General features: G+C 32.6%; 4 protein-coding genes across 4 annotated transcripts; 1 reads left to right on the forward strand and 3 right to left on the reverse strand.

Annotated features, from left to right (window-relative positions):
• The first annotated feature begins 1,402 nt into the window (after nucleotides 1-1,402).
• LOC114192034 (cysteine-rich PDZ-binding protein) lies at nucleotides 1,403-3,729 on the forward strand. Its single transcript, XM_028081583.1, has 4 exons — nucleotides 1,403-1,560; nucleotides 1,660-1,777; nucleotides 3,243-3,334; nucleotides 3,461-3,729. Exons 1-4 carry the CDS (start codon nucleotides 1,545-1,547, stop codon nucleotides 3,523-3,525), a joined length of 291 nt encoding a protein of 96 aa, XP_027937384.1. The 5' UTR covers nucleotides 1,403-1,544; the 3' UTR covers nucleotides 3,526-3,729.
• A 2,333-nt stretch (nucleotides 3,730-6,062) lies between these two features.
• LOC114192033 (polyubiquitin) lies at nucleotides 6,063-7,995 on the reverse strand. Its single transcript, XM_028081582.1, has 2 exons — nucleotides 7,775-7,995; nucleotides 6,063-7,372 (listed from the first exon to the last, which is right to left on the reverse strand). The coding sequence occupies exon 2, from the start codon at nucleotides 7,370-7,372 to the stop codon at nucleotides 6,227-6,229; it is 1,146 nt and encodes a 381-aa protein (XP_027937383.1). The 5' UTR covers nucleotides 7,775-7,995; the 3' UTR covers nucleotides 6,063-6,226.
• Nucleotides 7,996-10,629: 2,634 nt separating this feature from the next.
• Nucleotides 10,630-11,316, reverse strand: LOC114191418. The gene has a single exon (XM_028080589.1). It carries the CDS (start codon nucleotides 11,314-11,316, stop codon nucleotides 10,630-10,632), a length of 687 nt encoding a protein of 228 aa, XP_027936390.1.
• A 3,237-nt stretch (nucleotides 11,317-14,553) lies between these two features.
• Nucleotides 14,554-15,486, reverse strand: LOC114191419. Its single transcript, XM_028080590.1, has one exon. It carries the CDS (start codon nucleotides 15,484-15,486, stop codon nucleotides 14,554-14,556), a length of 933 nt encoding a protein of 310 aa, XP_027936391.1.
• Nucleotides 15,487-15,652: the final 166 nt, after the last annotated feature.

The following is a 15,652-nucleotide window of genomic DNA, read 5'->3' on the forward strand; positions in this document are numbered from 1 at the left end:
ATGGAATTAGAGAAAAAGACTAATTAAAATTACATTAAACTGTATGTATTGGTAACTTTAAATGTTAAAAACTTCTATGCAGACTTATTTGTTTATTTAGTTATCATACTAACTTTTTATTTCATATTATTTTTTATTCAATTGTGTTTTTTTCTTTTCAGGATAAATATTAAGTTAATAATACTATAAATAATTAAATATATAACATCTTATTAATACTATAAATAATTAAATATATAACATCTTATTTATATTTAAATTGATTCATTATTATTATTAATTTATTTTTAATACTAGTATTCCATTAATAACTTTATGAAAACAGTTGATTTTAACAGTTTAATTTTAAGAAAAATAAGTAAAGATTTTACTAACTAGTGCTTATAATAACTTTAACAAATTGACAAATAAAAAAAATATCTTAAATTGTGTTAAAAGTTATCAATGATAATCCATTAACTTTTAACATGTGATGTGAATATATATATATATATATATATATATATATATATATATATATATATTAAATAAGAACTTATGATGTGTTCACATCAAATTAGTGATGAAAACAGAATGAAATCCTATTAAATGTGTGCAATTATTTAATACTAATAGCATAAAAGAAATAAATTCTTAAACATATCCATAACGTGTTTGTGGCTTAATTTAATTCGATCTTATATAAGAAATTTATTTGAACCAAATATTAAAAATTAAATATAACTTAGCTAAGTTTAATTTTAATTTAATATAAAATTCAAACTAAAATTATTTGATTTTTTGTAGTAGAGTTTGAATCAATTTTCATTATTAAAAATTGTTAACAAAATTTGAACGTAAACTTACTAAGTATTTTGTTATGAAAGATTATTAAATAATAAAACTTGTTATTATATATTTTCATATAATTGTTGTCATATTTATAATTCTGAACTTTTTCTCACATTCATAATTAAATTATACTAACGTATATGCGATGTCACGTCTGTTGTAAATAATTTTTGAGTATGCATAATATTATATTAATAAATAATAATAATATAATATTATTAATATATAAAATAAAATTATATTTATTAAAAATAAAGTTAAATATATAAAAAATAATTGTTAATAAATAAAAATAATAATTAATTTTTAAAAAATTTAATAAATAATTATATTTAAAAAATAAAATTAATATTTTAAAATATAGATACGGAACAGAAAATCTTTTGTACAACGTGTATTCATAGATAATGAAACTAAACATTTTTAAGTATCAATCCGATATAAATCTGTTTGTTGAAGGAAAAAATAGATAAAAAAAATATTTATTTTTTGTTTCCATAAATCTTTAATTGGTTTTCAGTTATTTTTTTAGTAAAGGGTAATTTTGTCAAATACGGGTTAAAAAGTTGGAATCTTTCAAGAAGTGTATTAGTGGAAGCAAGTCCTTAGAAAAACTGAGAGGAAAGGGGCATAGGGTTTTGTTGCTGTTAACAATCCCAACTTTGATTATCGAATCTCAACATTCTGAATCCAATCAGACATTGACGACAGCTATGGTCTGCGAGAAGTGTGAGTTTCATCTCCTGTTCTTGGACTCCGACTTTTCCTTCTCCATGTCTCCGTCAGTTATTTAATTGTTTTGAATTTGAATTGGAATTTGGGTTGCAGGTGAGAAGAAATTAACGAAGGTGATAGTACCAGACAAGTGGAAAGAAGGGGCCAGCAACACTACCGAGGGTGGTGGCCGCAAGATCAACGAGAACAAGCTTCTCTCCAAGAAGAACAGGTATTCGATAATCCTTAATGTTTCGTTTTGTTATTGTTTCCTCTATTTTTTTATTAATTTTAGAACTGGGCACAACATGACTTAGCTTTGTCCCTTGTATATTTTTTCATTAGCTGATAACATGTTAAAGCGAACATTTCTAGTTTCGTAGCGGAAATTTTGTAATGTGACTTACTCGACACCTGCTTGGTGTAATAAATTTTTGTGATGAATGTGGAATTTTTGTGATGCTATCCTCTATTGTCATCTTTGAGTCTCAATAGTATTTATGCTACTATATTTCATTTGTGTTGCATAGCACTTCCCTTTTGGGGGGACCAATTTCTAAGGAATTTGATGGGTTGAACTTGTAGGATGAGATTTACCCTTGAATATTATGTTTTTGAATTTGTTGTGTTAGTAAATTGTATGCATCACAATGGGAGGCTACGCATATATGCGATTTTACATGAAGGTATTGGTCCCAAGATTTCCTGCACAATTGTCACTGCATATACCTGGTTTGATGGTTAGAATATAATTCCTTTTTCTTTTTCTTTTAGGCAATGCATATTTACGTGTAGATTTGTACTAATGGTTGTATTGTATGAGTCGAGAAAGAAACCTAATTCTATCAGGCGGTAGTTAGTCATAGGGAACTAGTTGGCTATTATTTTGAACAAGTATTTTTAATAACAAAGTTAATCATTTTCTCAGTATCCCTAGGACCTGATTCTGTAATTAACGAATTTTGAACACAATTACATCTGTGTTATTACAATTCATTCTATTTCATACTTTTTTATGTGTGTCATCCTTTCATACTTCACCTTCAACCCTGATTACTTTCCCTCTTCATAGTTATCCCCTACAATTTAGTTTTGTTTCGGGCTTCATGTTTTTAGTCATATAATGTTCATATATTTAAAAGCTAAACTGTATATCTGTATTTTTATTTATGACGCCCTTGGGAAATATTTTCAATATAGCTGTCTCAAGCTCCAAAACTGACTATATAGTACGTATTGGTGTCATGAGTGCAAGCTTAATATTGGACTTATAAATGATGCTCTACAATATAAGTACTGTTTTTTAAATGTGAACTTCATAAGAATTGATAATGATTATAAGTATGGTTCTTGTTTTTCATGGCTTAATAGCTGTCCAAAAGCTTTCCATGTTTCGGATTTAGAATGAGTAACATTTTGGTATAAGCCAGTTCCATCCAAAGTAAACGAGCAAATGCGCTTGAATGAGGGGCATTACCTTTTCGTAAATCTGTATGCAAATCTTGTGCTTGTCGATGGTTCTTGATACCATCTGCAAATTTTTATCTAATATTCTATTATACCTTTGCTTCTTGGGTCACACGTTCTGTTTTTTTTTTTTTCCTTTTGTAACCTTTTGATAGTTGTTCCACTATGCTTGTTTCAGTCATTAATAATCTGTGAAGGATTGCACTTATTCTTAAATTGATTTCTTGCAGATGGACCCCTTACGGAAATACCAAGTGCATCATATGCAAGCAGCAAGTGCATCAGGATGCCAAGTACTGCCACACCTGTGCTTACTCTAAAGGTAATATCCCATGTTGAGATGTTTTTGCCCTTGCTACCTTACATTTTATTTTTTTTTCCCTTTAGGTACAGGGTGCCTTATATATGAAAGTGCATAACTCAATTCTTGATGTGTTCTGTATGGCAGGAGTCTGTGCGATGTGTGGCAAGCAAGTTCTTGACACCAAGTTTTACAAACAGAGCAATGTGTAGTGAATTCTAGTACTGCACTGCTTCCTGCATCTTCTTTTAGGTGCATAATAGGATTATCTTTCTTTCTGATTGTTAGTTGATTGCATTGCCAATGCAACTAAAAACTGTAAAAAACAAATACATGAGTTTTCTGTTCTGTAATGTACTTAGTGAATGTATGTTATTTATCCAAAAAATAAACCAAATGGTGTTAAACTCCTGCTATACTAAGATGAGATACTATGATAACATGCCGAAATCCTCATTCCACCACTGATATGCTTAATGGCGTTCCCAAGAACTAAACGCATGTTATGTTTTCCTGTCCTAGAGAGATAGATAATATATGAAAGAACTAAAGTATTGCCTGAAGTTTGTGTATTAGATGCAACCTTATGGGAAATTTCACTGGAAGGATAGGCAAAGTGGTCCAAAATTGGAATTGGAAATAGCACTAGCTACCTGTAAATTTATTACTGAATACAATGGCAAAAGAAAAATTTCTTCATATACTGAATAAATTTCTTGGGATGTCTCATTCATTTTGGAATGAAATTTCCAAGATAATTTTTATATTTCGAGACACATTGCCAAAAGTTGTTCTCAAATTGAATAGTCAAAATTTACTGGATATCGGAAGAAATACTCGTATAAGTAGTGTAGCTACTAGCAAGTGTACACGTTTGACAATCAAGTCTGTATAACCTTCCTTAATATTCTTAAGCTATGCAGTTTTTAAAAATATTATAATAACTTCACGGGTTTAAAAATATTTTTAAACAAAAAAGACCAATTGCAGGTTTTGTAATTATGATGTTTTTAAGTGAAGGAGTAATTATAAGAAAAAAAATATAGTCAAGAAATCAGTTCACAATTCATAGTTTTCTAAGAGTACAACTCCCCAAATTCTTGATGCAGGCAGACATACTTATTACTTATAAGTATTAATGTTACTTACATTAGTTATTATATGCATGGGTGTCATTTTCAAAATTTGTGGAGAAATATTGTCTATAGAAGGAAACAGAGTGAGATTTGCAAGAAAATATTATGGAGGGTTTTTGTTTTCTATATCAACAAATATATTGTCCCTTGATAATACTGAATATATGTATTTTCGAATAGTGTAATAAATTTAACGGATGTACAACTTTTTGAAGCTTTATTTGAGTTCATAAAAAAGACATGTCTTTCAAAAGTTAAATTTAATTAGTTTTGTAAATTTCTCAGTGAACTTTGTCAAAATAATCTTTTTATAAGCTAATTTTTTGGTGAAACTTATGACATTTATTAAAATTATCTTTTATAACTAAGAGTGCAATTAGGAGTGAAGAACATGAGCGTAGTCTAGTCATAGTCCTCACCCAATGACATAAAAGGGTGCAATGACTACATTATTTTGGCACATTTAATTGTACATTATTTTGGAGTTAAGATAAATTGTATTTCTTTTTTTTCTTTGACCTACTTATGCACTTTTTAAAGATAAAATTTAGGAATTAAGGTAAAGTGTATTTCTTTTTTTTCTTTTACCTACTTAGGTCCTCTTTAAAGCTAAAATTGTAAAGTACTCGAGTTCAGGTTCTAAAATGGACTGCAAGTCATCTTAAAGTTCAACAAACTATACGATAGTTGAAATATTATGCATCACGTAAGGACTGCAGTACTAACTGCACATTTATTGTTAACAATGGGTACGGTGGTATAGGTCCTAAAGCCAAATTAGTAGCTGCTCAAAAGAAGAGAAAGAGAGAGAAAGAGAGAGGGAGAGAGAAAGGAAGAATTGTATCGAATGTTGGAAATTATTAAATTGAGCAAGACAATTTATTTGAGATGTTGATTACATAATGTGACTTGCAAATACGTGAAAAGTTTTGAAAAATTTGGCTTGTCTGTGCAAACACATTGAGATGGAGCTTCGAACTCCAAGGTATTCGCTTCTCAGGGCATATTTAAAGTATAATAATATCATGATTTATCTACTAGAAGAAAATAAATTAACTGAAAGAAAATTGAAATTACTGGTAGAGTAATATCTTTTTACTTTAAAAAAAATACAAGCGCTTGATAGATGAGATTTTCAAAAGACATACGAATACATACGAGGGTTTATATGTTGGTTTGGTGACAATCACATAAAACTGCAAAATCTGACCAAAGTATTTTCTGAAATAAAGAAGCACAAAATGAGATTAAATCGAAAGAGGTGCAAAGATGGCTAGCATCACTCTTGATAACCTAAAATGACCTAGAAGTTAGCCATTCGATTTGATTAACAGAATTTTATATAGAATGAAGAATGTGAAACGACCTTCAAAGGTTCAAGACTTGTTTAGCACCATCTCCCACACTCAGTAAACCAGATCATAAAACCGACCTTAGATCATTGGGCTGTGACCGAAACTCCAGTTTCAAAACAGGCATAGATCCATCCATTTACGCGAGTTAACATTTCAAAACAACAGTTAATCATTCCATGAGGCAACATAAACTAATAGCATAATTAGTTATTATATATATATATATCTAAACTTGATTAATAATCGTAAATCAATACATAAGGCAACATAGAATAGCATAGTATATATCTAAAGTTTCATAATAAAAAAGGGACAATGCAGTCCAACACAAACCAAATTTATTTAAAGGGTCAATAAAGACCCAATCCACATTACGATTTTGAAAATGTCTTGAAAGCACTAAAAACAGAGATCAGCACAGTCTAAAAGCCCCCACGAAGACGGAGGACAAGGTGAAGAGTTGACTCCTTCTGAATGTTGTAATCAGCAAGGGTCCTTCCATCCTCCAACTGCTTCCCTGCAAAGATCAACCTCTGCTGGTCCGGTGGGATGCCCTCCTTGTCCTGAATTTTGGCCTTCACGTTGTCAATGGTGTCAGAGCTCTCCACCTCAAGGGTAATGGTCTTGCCCGTAAGAGTCTTAACGAAAATCTGCATTCCTCCCCTTAGACGAAGGACAAGGTGAAGGGTAGACTCCTTCTGAATGTTATAGTCAGCAAGGGTCCTCCCATCCTCAAGCTGCTTCCCAGCGAAGATCAACCTCTGCTGGTCCGGGGGAATACCCTCCTTGTCCTGGATCTTGGCCTTCACATTGTCAATAGTGTCCGAACTCTCCACCTCAAGGGTAATAGTCTTCCCAGTGAGGGTCTTCACAAAGATCTGCATACCACCACGAAGACGCAGCACCAAGTGGAGAGTTGACTCCTTCTGGATGTTATAGTCGGCCAGGGTCCTTCCATCCTCCAGCTGCTTTCCGGCGAAGATCAACCTCTGCTGGTCCGGGGGAATTCCCTCCTTGTCCTGGATCTTGGCCTTCACGTTGTCGATGGTGTCAGAGCTCTCAACCTCAAGGGTGATGGTCTTGCCGGTGAGAGTCTTAACAAAGATCTGCATGCCACCGCGGAGGCGGAGAACTAAGTGAAGGGTTGATTCCTTCTGGATGTTGTAGTCGGCGAGGGTGCGACCATCCTCCAGCTGCTTTCCAGCGAAGATGAGACGTTGCTGGTCTGGTGGAATTCCTTCCTTATCCTGGATCTTGGCCTTCACGTTGTCAATTGTGTCGGAGCTCTCGACCTCAAGAGTGATGGTCTTGCCAGTGAGAGTCTTCACAAAGATCTGCATGCCACCGCGGAGACGGAGAACTAGGTGAAGGGTTGATTCCTTCTGGATGTTGTAGTCGGCGAGGGTGCGTCCATCCTCCAACTGCTTTCCAGCGAAGATGAGACGTTGCTGGTCTGGGGGAATTCCTTCCTTATCCTGGATCTTGGCCTTCACGTTGTCAATAGTGTCGGAGCTCTCGACCTCGAGAGTGATGGTCTTTCCGGTAAGGGTCTTAACGAAGATCTGCATCTGCAAAGTTGAAAACCACAAACGAATCAGAATGATGAAATTTAACAGCTATCCGACTGAATTAAGTACATCTCAAGAACAGATCTGATTAATTTCAGGGAAAAAAATACATAATCTTCGGTCAGGATTAACCAAACAAGGCGGTTGTTAATGGATCTGAATTTTTTTTTTCTTTAAAATAAGAAGACTGTTAACGGATCTGAAAATTTTCTTAAAAAGAAAACAATTAACGTAATAAAGAACTACAGAGAAAAATTCAAGACGTGTTATTGTAAAAGAGAAAGAAAAGATTCTGACGATCGATGAAACTGTACAAACCCTATCTTAAACTCAACAAGCTAATCGAAAACATGATCATTCACGGGACTAATGAATAACATAGACAAAATAAAATAGACGAACCTTGAGGGGAGAGGTAGGGAACTGCGCAAAGAGAATGAAGTAGTTTGTTTTGAATTGAACTGTGAAGAGAGACAGAGGGTGTGGGCCTTTTTATAGCTAAAGGGGTGGAATCCTCTCCAATCACATTGTGACGCGTGTCCTTGTGTCCCTATTTGGTGCTTATTACACGGGTGATATGTGGTGTCTGATGCGTTTTCGGAGTCCTTTCTTGGAAATTCAGGATTGCAATTTGCGGGGTGGTTAGCGGGTTGGTAATGTTGACGGAGTCAGACGCGCCTACGTCAGCTTAATCTGTTACAACGGCGTTATTAAATTGGACCCCACTTCACAATTTGGGCCGGAACCACTGCAAGTGGAGCGTTCTCAGTTTTGTATGGGCCCCTCTATCCACTACACCAACGGTTGGCTCCTATTTTACATGATTAAGAAATCTATTGCAAAGCTGTGATGTTTGATTTTTTAATGGACTAATGAATGATTGGAAAGCTTTATCATTTATTTTTTTAATAAGGAAATGTCTTGTAATCATCCACGCTTTAACTATTTAAACAAATCATGAAACTTAAAGGTGACGGATTTACCAATAAAATAAGGGTATAGGACAGCTTAATTGAAAAAACAAAAATGATATAGTAAAGAAAACTTAAGAGCGATGGGCATCCTTATCATCTAATATGAATAAGCTACACCATCTGATCTGCAGTGGACAAGTTGTCAGATTATACAGTTGTTGATGGCTTTAAGAAGCATAATTGTATTATTAATATTTTTATATATAAGTGCAGCTCTATTGTTTATACTACTAATATTCTCGTTTTGCGTTTTATTTAATAATTAATTGTATGTACTTTATAAAAGAAAAATATCATAAAATGAGAAAAAAAAACAAAAATTGACTGTTATATTTGAGTGTTTTTTTACTTATATGTATTATTTATATGTATTATGCTTTAATATAATATTTTTATTTTACTAATATAGACATATCAACGCGTGTTTCAAACTGATTTTTTCCCTCTCATCTAGATGGTGTTAATGTTCCTTTTATCATCAATTAAACTTGTTGAGAAACTTATTTGTTATATTAGGTATGCAATATAATATTCGTATAAATTAAAAAACAAAAAATTTTGAGAGTTGTTTTTAAAAATTGATATATGGGTGAGTATTAAAGTTTAAATATGTTTAAGAAATCATTCTAAGATAGAATATGCGCGATGAATAAATAAAATACCTATTTTTTAAAAATATGATATGCTATTTTGTAGAATACATAAAAGATGTTTTGTATGCGCTAACAAAAAGGGTTTTTGGGAAACAAAACACATATAATATTATTTAAGATGTAAAAAGTTTTTCCAGTTTTTTTTTTTCAAAACATAATACATAATTCATTGATCAATATAATTACATATTATATATATATATATATATATATATATATATATATATATATATATATATATATATATATATATATATGATCGAATATTTTTCAAAAAGATGATTGAAGACATAAATTAATAGAAAAGGATGGAGGGGAAAGGGTGAGAACATACGAGAATAATTAAGAAAGGAATACGTATAAAGAAGAAGAAAAGAAAGAAAGGAAAAGCAAAGAAAATGGGCCAAGGCCCAAATTCTTACAGTTTCTCAACTCAATGAAGAAGGGCTTAACACGAGATGAAATATAACGTAATCTTATTTATGTTAATAAAATTCAAACTCTAATACGTTCATTTCTCGTGTTAGTTTTATTTTTATGTTGAAATAAAAAAAGATTATGATTAGTTATTGTTCATTATCTTGTCATTAATGATTTTTTTAACAGTATTGCAGTTATATATATATATATATATATATATATATATATATATATATATGTATATATATACATATATATATGTATATATATACATATATATACATATATATATGTATATATATACATATATATGTATATATGTATATATATATATATATATATGTATATATATACATATATATGTATATATATATATATATATATATATATATAATATGGTCAACGATGAATCTCTTTTCATTCGAGAAAAATAATTAAATGTGGAGTAAAAAGAAGGCGAATAATGTGATAAAACGCTGGTGTTTGATATAAGTTCACGAAGAATATCTGAGTAAATGAAACGTTTTTAAACTAATTTGTAAACATTAACCAGAGAGTGGGTTAAAAATCTTAGAATTTTTAGTTTTACGCATAGATATGTCACAAAAATGCTATACTAATTTGTAATTTTATAACTACTCCTATGTTTTTTTGTCTTTGAAACATTACAAATATTTCTCAGCTAGTTTTTTAAATAAAATTAAAGTCGTGAAGTATTTGGAAATCAGTAAGATGTCAAATATGAAATGTTGTTATTAAGATGTCTAATATTTGCTTGCTTCCTAAACGAATGTCTGATAACAAAAATTTAAAATAGCGTTTTTATATTCACATACGATAAAGCATTTCAAAGAGCGAAATTACCATGTTTTTGGTTTGAGTGTAGTAGATTCAGTCCATTCAGTCCATCTGAAAGCTTTGAACTGTTTTCAACGGCATGCTATACCTGAACACTGCAATCTTCTTTTTCTTTTTTCATGATTCTGAAAAATGTTAAGAAAAATATTCAGGTGAGAATAGGATGGCTTCACAGCGAATAGAACGACAGAAAAGTGGGTGCATGCGCATCAAATTTCGAAGTTCAGTTAAGTGTATACTGTATATTACTCATTACCCGTACAATTCTAACTTTCTATGCAACAAACTCTAACATTCCCGCCAAATAAGTTGGCAACACATCGACCTTGAGCGACGTCGTTCTGATCTTGCATCAAGTACGGTGGCGGTGGGTGTTCTGATTTTTCACCAAGTTCGCATCCACGATTCGAATGGTGTCACCTTCCTTAACATCGTGCCATCGATACGACCTTTTCTCGTCCATCGTTCTTTCATTGTGAATGAAAACATAACCACCGAGAGCGGGAAGACGAAACCTCATAATCCGGTGCGCCACTGTCTCCATCCACTCCCTCAACGTCGACACGCGATCCTCAGCCCTCACATCCATCTCCTCTTTCTCTTTCGAGTTCATCGGCACCACCAACAGCTTCAACTTCACCGGCCGCGGCGGTCGCGGCGGAGGCTTTAAATACACGTCGATCTCAAGTTCATCGAAATCTACGAACTCCTTCAACAACTGTTCGTCCTGCAATTCCACGTGCTCTTCATGCCATTGCAGCACTACTCTCTCCACTGCAACGGCGAACATCTCTTTCTGTTCAAGAACCTTCTCCTTCAGCTTCAGAACGGTGTCGTTGACGTGCATTTCTATCGGAACACGTTCTTTGCTCGCAGGAACTTTCACTTCCAGCACGATTGTCGACCACTCCGTCGGCGATTCCACCATCACAGGTTTCGTCTGCTCTGACGGTGCCGCCGGCGCATCCACCGTCTTCTTCTCTTTCCACTGTCTTCTCCACCTCAATCTCGGTGGCAACAGCGACACGTCGTCATCCATTTATAATGGCTATGGTTGAGAAGTGAGTGCAAATATTACTTGAGAAACTCCCTCCCCTTACTAGGAAAGTAAGACGGTTAATTTGTAACTGTATCTAACAAACGTTGGCATCATGATCTTCTTGTCATTTTCCGTCGATTTAATTTCATTTCAGAACCATCATTCTTGTGCTTTGGTTTCTGAAAACTTCTAAACTTCTCAAAACAAAAAAATTCTGGGTGGAAAAGTTTTAACCAATTGGACAATGTTGATACTAGTTACATTACACACTTTTTCTTAATGGAAGAGTGAAAATAAAAGTGTCACAGGTGATTTCAAAATAATTTTTTCCTAACTAATTAATTCCTCTTTCCTAAAATAATATTCCAACATTGAAAATGTACCAAAAATTGATACTTCTTGAATATTTATTATCTTCTAATAAATTCTGTTATTTAACAAAGACTTAATAATATAGTTATTGAATACGAAGTTTCTATATGAAAAATGAACACGTGTCAAACATTTTATTTTAATTGAATTGACCTACATATATAATTAATGTTAAGAGAAAGAATATGATTATTATTATTATTATAATAGAATTGTCACTTAATAAAAAAATATTTCTCTTGAAATGTTTAATTTTTGTTTGCCAAAGGTAAAATAACCACAAGGCATAAGTTATTTTTGGGATGGAGAGTAATTATTGTATTCAATGGATTTGGAAGCGAATTCAAGTTTTGCTTTTCACTTTGGGTAACTACTATTTTACAAGCTGTTTTTCCAATTTACAATCAAAGACATCAATAATTGATGCCATCTTCAACTCGTTATTTCAAATTCAAGTAAAGCAATGATGCTAATTTAATGACATTTATATTCAGTATAAATTGGCGCTTTAATTGAATAAATTACTGAGAATATATTCACATATTACTTAATTTATACTAGCAAGCCACGTATTTTTTAACGATTTTTGATTCATAATTAATCTTTTCATTAAATTATTAATTGAAAATAAGATCACAAATCAATTTGTTTAGGTATGTATTGTATAAACTTGTTCCGATATTGATAGAAACTAATAAACTTGTCTCGAAATTCACAATCAGATAAATTATCGATAAAAATATTTATTTATTGATAATACAAATTCTAAATTACTAAAAAAAATTACTGATAAATTTTACTAACAAACTCATTACCTAAGAAAATATTTATCTATAAATTAAATTATAAAATTCATTTGTAAAGCTTTTCCGTAAATTTAGGTTTATCGATTTACCAACAAACTTATTTTCATTCGTAAAAATCTGTTGGCAATAACTAAAATTCTTATAGTGATATTAATCTGTCATTATAAAACTTTTAATTTTTATTGAACTCTTTATTTTCAATTATAATTAGTAAATTAGATACTTTTATGTACCGTTCGGGAAATGACCGACCTCAACATGCTCAATTTGATTTCGACCCGATAAATATTTATCATAAAACAATGAGTTTCAGTCATGGGCTGAGTTGACGAGCAAAGCATTCGAGGAGGATTTGGGCCAAGTAGGAATTGAACCGAGCAAGATTTGAGCCGAGTAGGAATTTGACCAAGCAGGAATTGGACTGAGCAAGATTTAGGGCAAGCATGAATTGAGCCAAGCAGGATTTGGACCAAGTAAGAATTTGGCCGAACAAGATTGGGGGCAAGCAAGAATTGGGCCGAGCAGGATTTGAGCCGAACAGGATTTGGGCCAAGCAGTAATTTGGCTGAACAAGATTTGGACCGAGGTGGTTAGTAGGTTCCTAAAAGAAAAAGATCTAATATCCAGCGAAAAAATAGGAATTAGTTGCTGATATTTTGCCACACTAGAAAAAACACATATCTACCAATTTATATAAGAGATAGAATGGTAGTTTGTTCTTGATTTTCGTCTCCTTAATATTCGAGACCGGAACAATTTCAATAACAAATTCTTTTAGTGTTTAATTATACACTTAAGTATATACACATTCATAATTGTGTTGTATTATTCCTTAATTTTTGTTTGCAACGTGATTCATCTGTAGTTGTGCTTACGAATGTAAATTTGGTATTATATAATTATTTTCAACTTTAAGATTTTAGCAACAAAAAAAAACAATCTTTTAAAAAGGGATTTCAATGATGTCTCTTCTTATAATTGTCACTGTTTCTTGAGGTTCTTATTAAAATCATCACTAAATTTATGCACAGTTTTTTTTTTCTATTTAATATAACTATTATATTTATTGACAATTATTATTCATGTTGTTGCAATTTAAGGGAATTAACAAGTGTAATTGTTATTGTGATACATACATTTTTTTTTAAGAAAAAAACAAATATATTGAATAAAGATAATTGAGTTGTTCTACTTCCATACATAACATAATATATAAAAAAGAAAGAAAAATAACAATAATATATGACTCCTTCTCTAAATGTATGTAGCTGTTATTGTGCTACATACACTAACAAAAAAATAATCATTCACATTATTCAATTTACATCTAACGGCGAAAAAATCAACATAAAAAAAAGCATGGTTTTACGTCGCCTAATAAATGGCCCGATATGAAAAAAAATTCCATTCATCAGATTCAGGTTCTAGTCCTCAATTCTGACCGTGTGAAAACACATATGTAAAACTCATTCCTCGTTAAGGTTTGTTATTTTAATGTGATCGTGACAGTTACAAAGTTCAATACCATACCCTTTACCTAATTTTAATTAGTTTAAATATACAACAAAATACATTATTTTATTAAAGTTAAACGGTTATTATATTTTTATTAAACTGATCTTAAATGATGCCTAAAATGAAACTAATAAAAAATTATTATTTTTTCATCTTTTTTTCACCGTTAATTCTTTTTTTTTTCTCTTTCATTCTCTATATTTAATGTGTTAAGATGTGTTGCTGATGAAGTTTCAGGATAAGTGTCATCCTAACTACAACACTCAATATAGCAGCTATTGTGATCCCTTATACTTACTTACTGATGATCTTTTATGTAGACTAAAAAAATATTCAGAAGGATACAGTGGTAACCGGATTTTTAATTATTAAAAATAAAAACCACTTAACTAACATAAATAAGATGAAGTAATGGCACTAAAGATAACAAACGTCGTAGAAAAGAAAAACCCTCGGGGAGGCTTTGATGCTTAGAATGAAATCCGCTGTGGTTGTATTTACTCAGGTTATTATAAAAGAATTAAACAGAATTAAGGAATTAAGATCATGAGTTTGTTATAACGAATCCATCAAAAGTTTCAATGGTATCACCATCACTAACCCCGTGCCAATGAAATGATTGGTCTTCATGCATATCTTGCTGTTTGTGAATGAAAAAATAAGCGTTACCTTCCGGAAGACGGAACCCTAGCATCCGCTGCAACTCCTCCAGCTTCGGTCTCAACACGGACACCGTGTCCAGAGGAAACACCTCTATCTCGATCCTCTCATTTGTTAGCATCGGCAACACCTTCACTTTCAGCTTCCCAGACTGCGTTCTGCCGCGGCCGCCCGCCGGAAGAGGCGGCTTCAAGAACACATCAATCTCAGGATTTTCTACAACCGCATATTCTTGCAGAGCTACGTGGTCGTTTAATTCCTGGCGCATTGAATGCAGCTGCAGCGCGATCCTATTCACAGGCACTCCTTGCATGTCTTCGTGCGCCGCAATCTTCTCCTTCAGCTTCCCAACGGTGTCCTTTCTATCCGATTCTATACGGATACGATCTCTGGACTTTGGCATTTTCACGCTCGCCGTCAATGTCGTCATCATCCGCCGCTGCGATAACGATGAGATATCCGGCATCAGAAGCGGATCGTATTCGATTTTCGGAACTGTTGAAGGTTGCAGCGGTTGTGCGAGAAAAAAATGGCCATGGATGGGCGGCGGCGGTGGCGGCGGCGGCGCAAGATTTTGGGCATCGGCGGTAAGAATAAATAGATGAATGCGGGAGCGGTGAAGGATCGGAGTTGTATAGACGTAGAGATGGTCTTGGAGAAGTTGCCCTTTGAAAATGAAATATTGTTGGGAAATGGGAATTTGGTGGATGGTTTGGATCTTGTCTTTGACATCACGGATTGTTTCAAAGCGATTAACTTCAATGGAGAAGAAGATCCCCCCGCACACCTCAAAAATAACATCTATTTCAAAGTCCATTACTGTACTCAGTAGTTTCTTAAAACTTCTAACTTCTTTTCCACCCTTTATGCCTCCAAAGTTGGAGAAACCGCTTTGCCCTAATTATTATTATTATTTTTTTTAGTTGTAGATGTTTTTTCTATCTTATTTTTTATTTGTAAAAATGTTATTATGTTTAATGGTA

The sequence above is a fragment of the Vigna unguiculata genome, chromosome 7, assembly GCF_004118075.2.
Source record: "Vigna unguiculata cultivar IT97K-499-35 chromosome 7, ASM411807v1, whole genome shotgun sequence".
In the NCBI taxonomy this organism is placed as follows: Eukaryota; Viridiplantae; Streptophyta; class Magnoliopsida; order Fabales; family Fabaceae; genus Vigna; species Vigna unguiculata.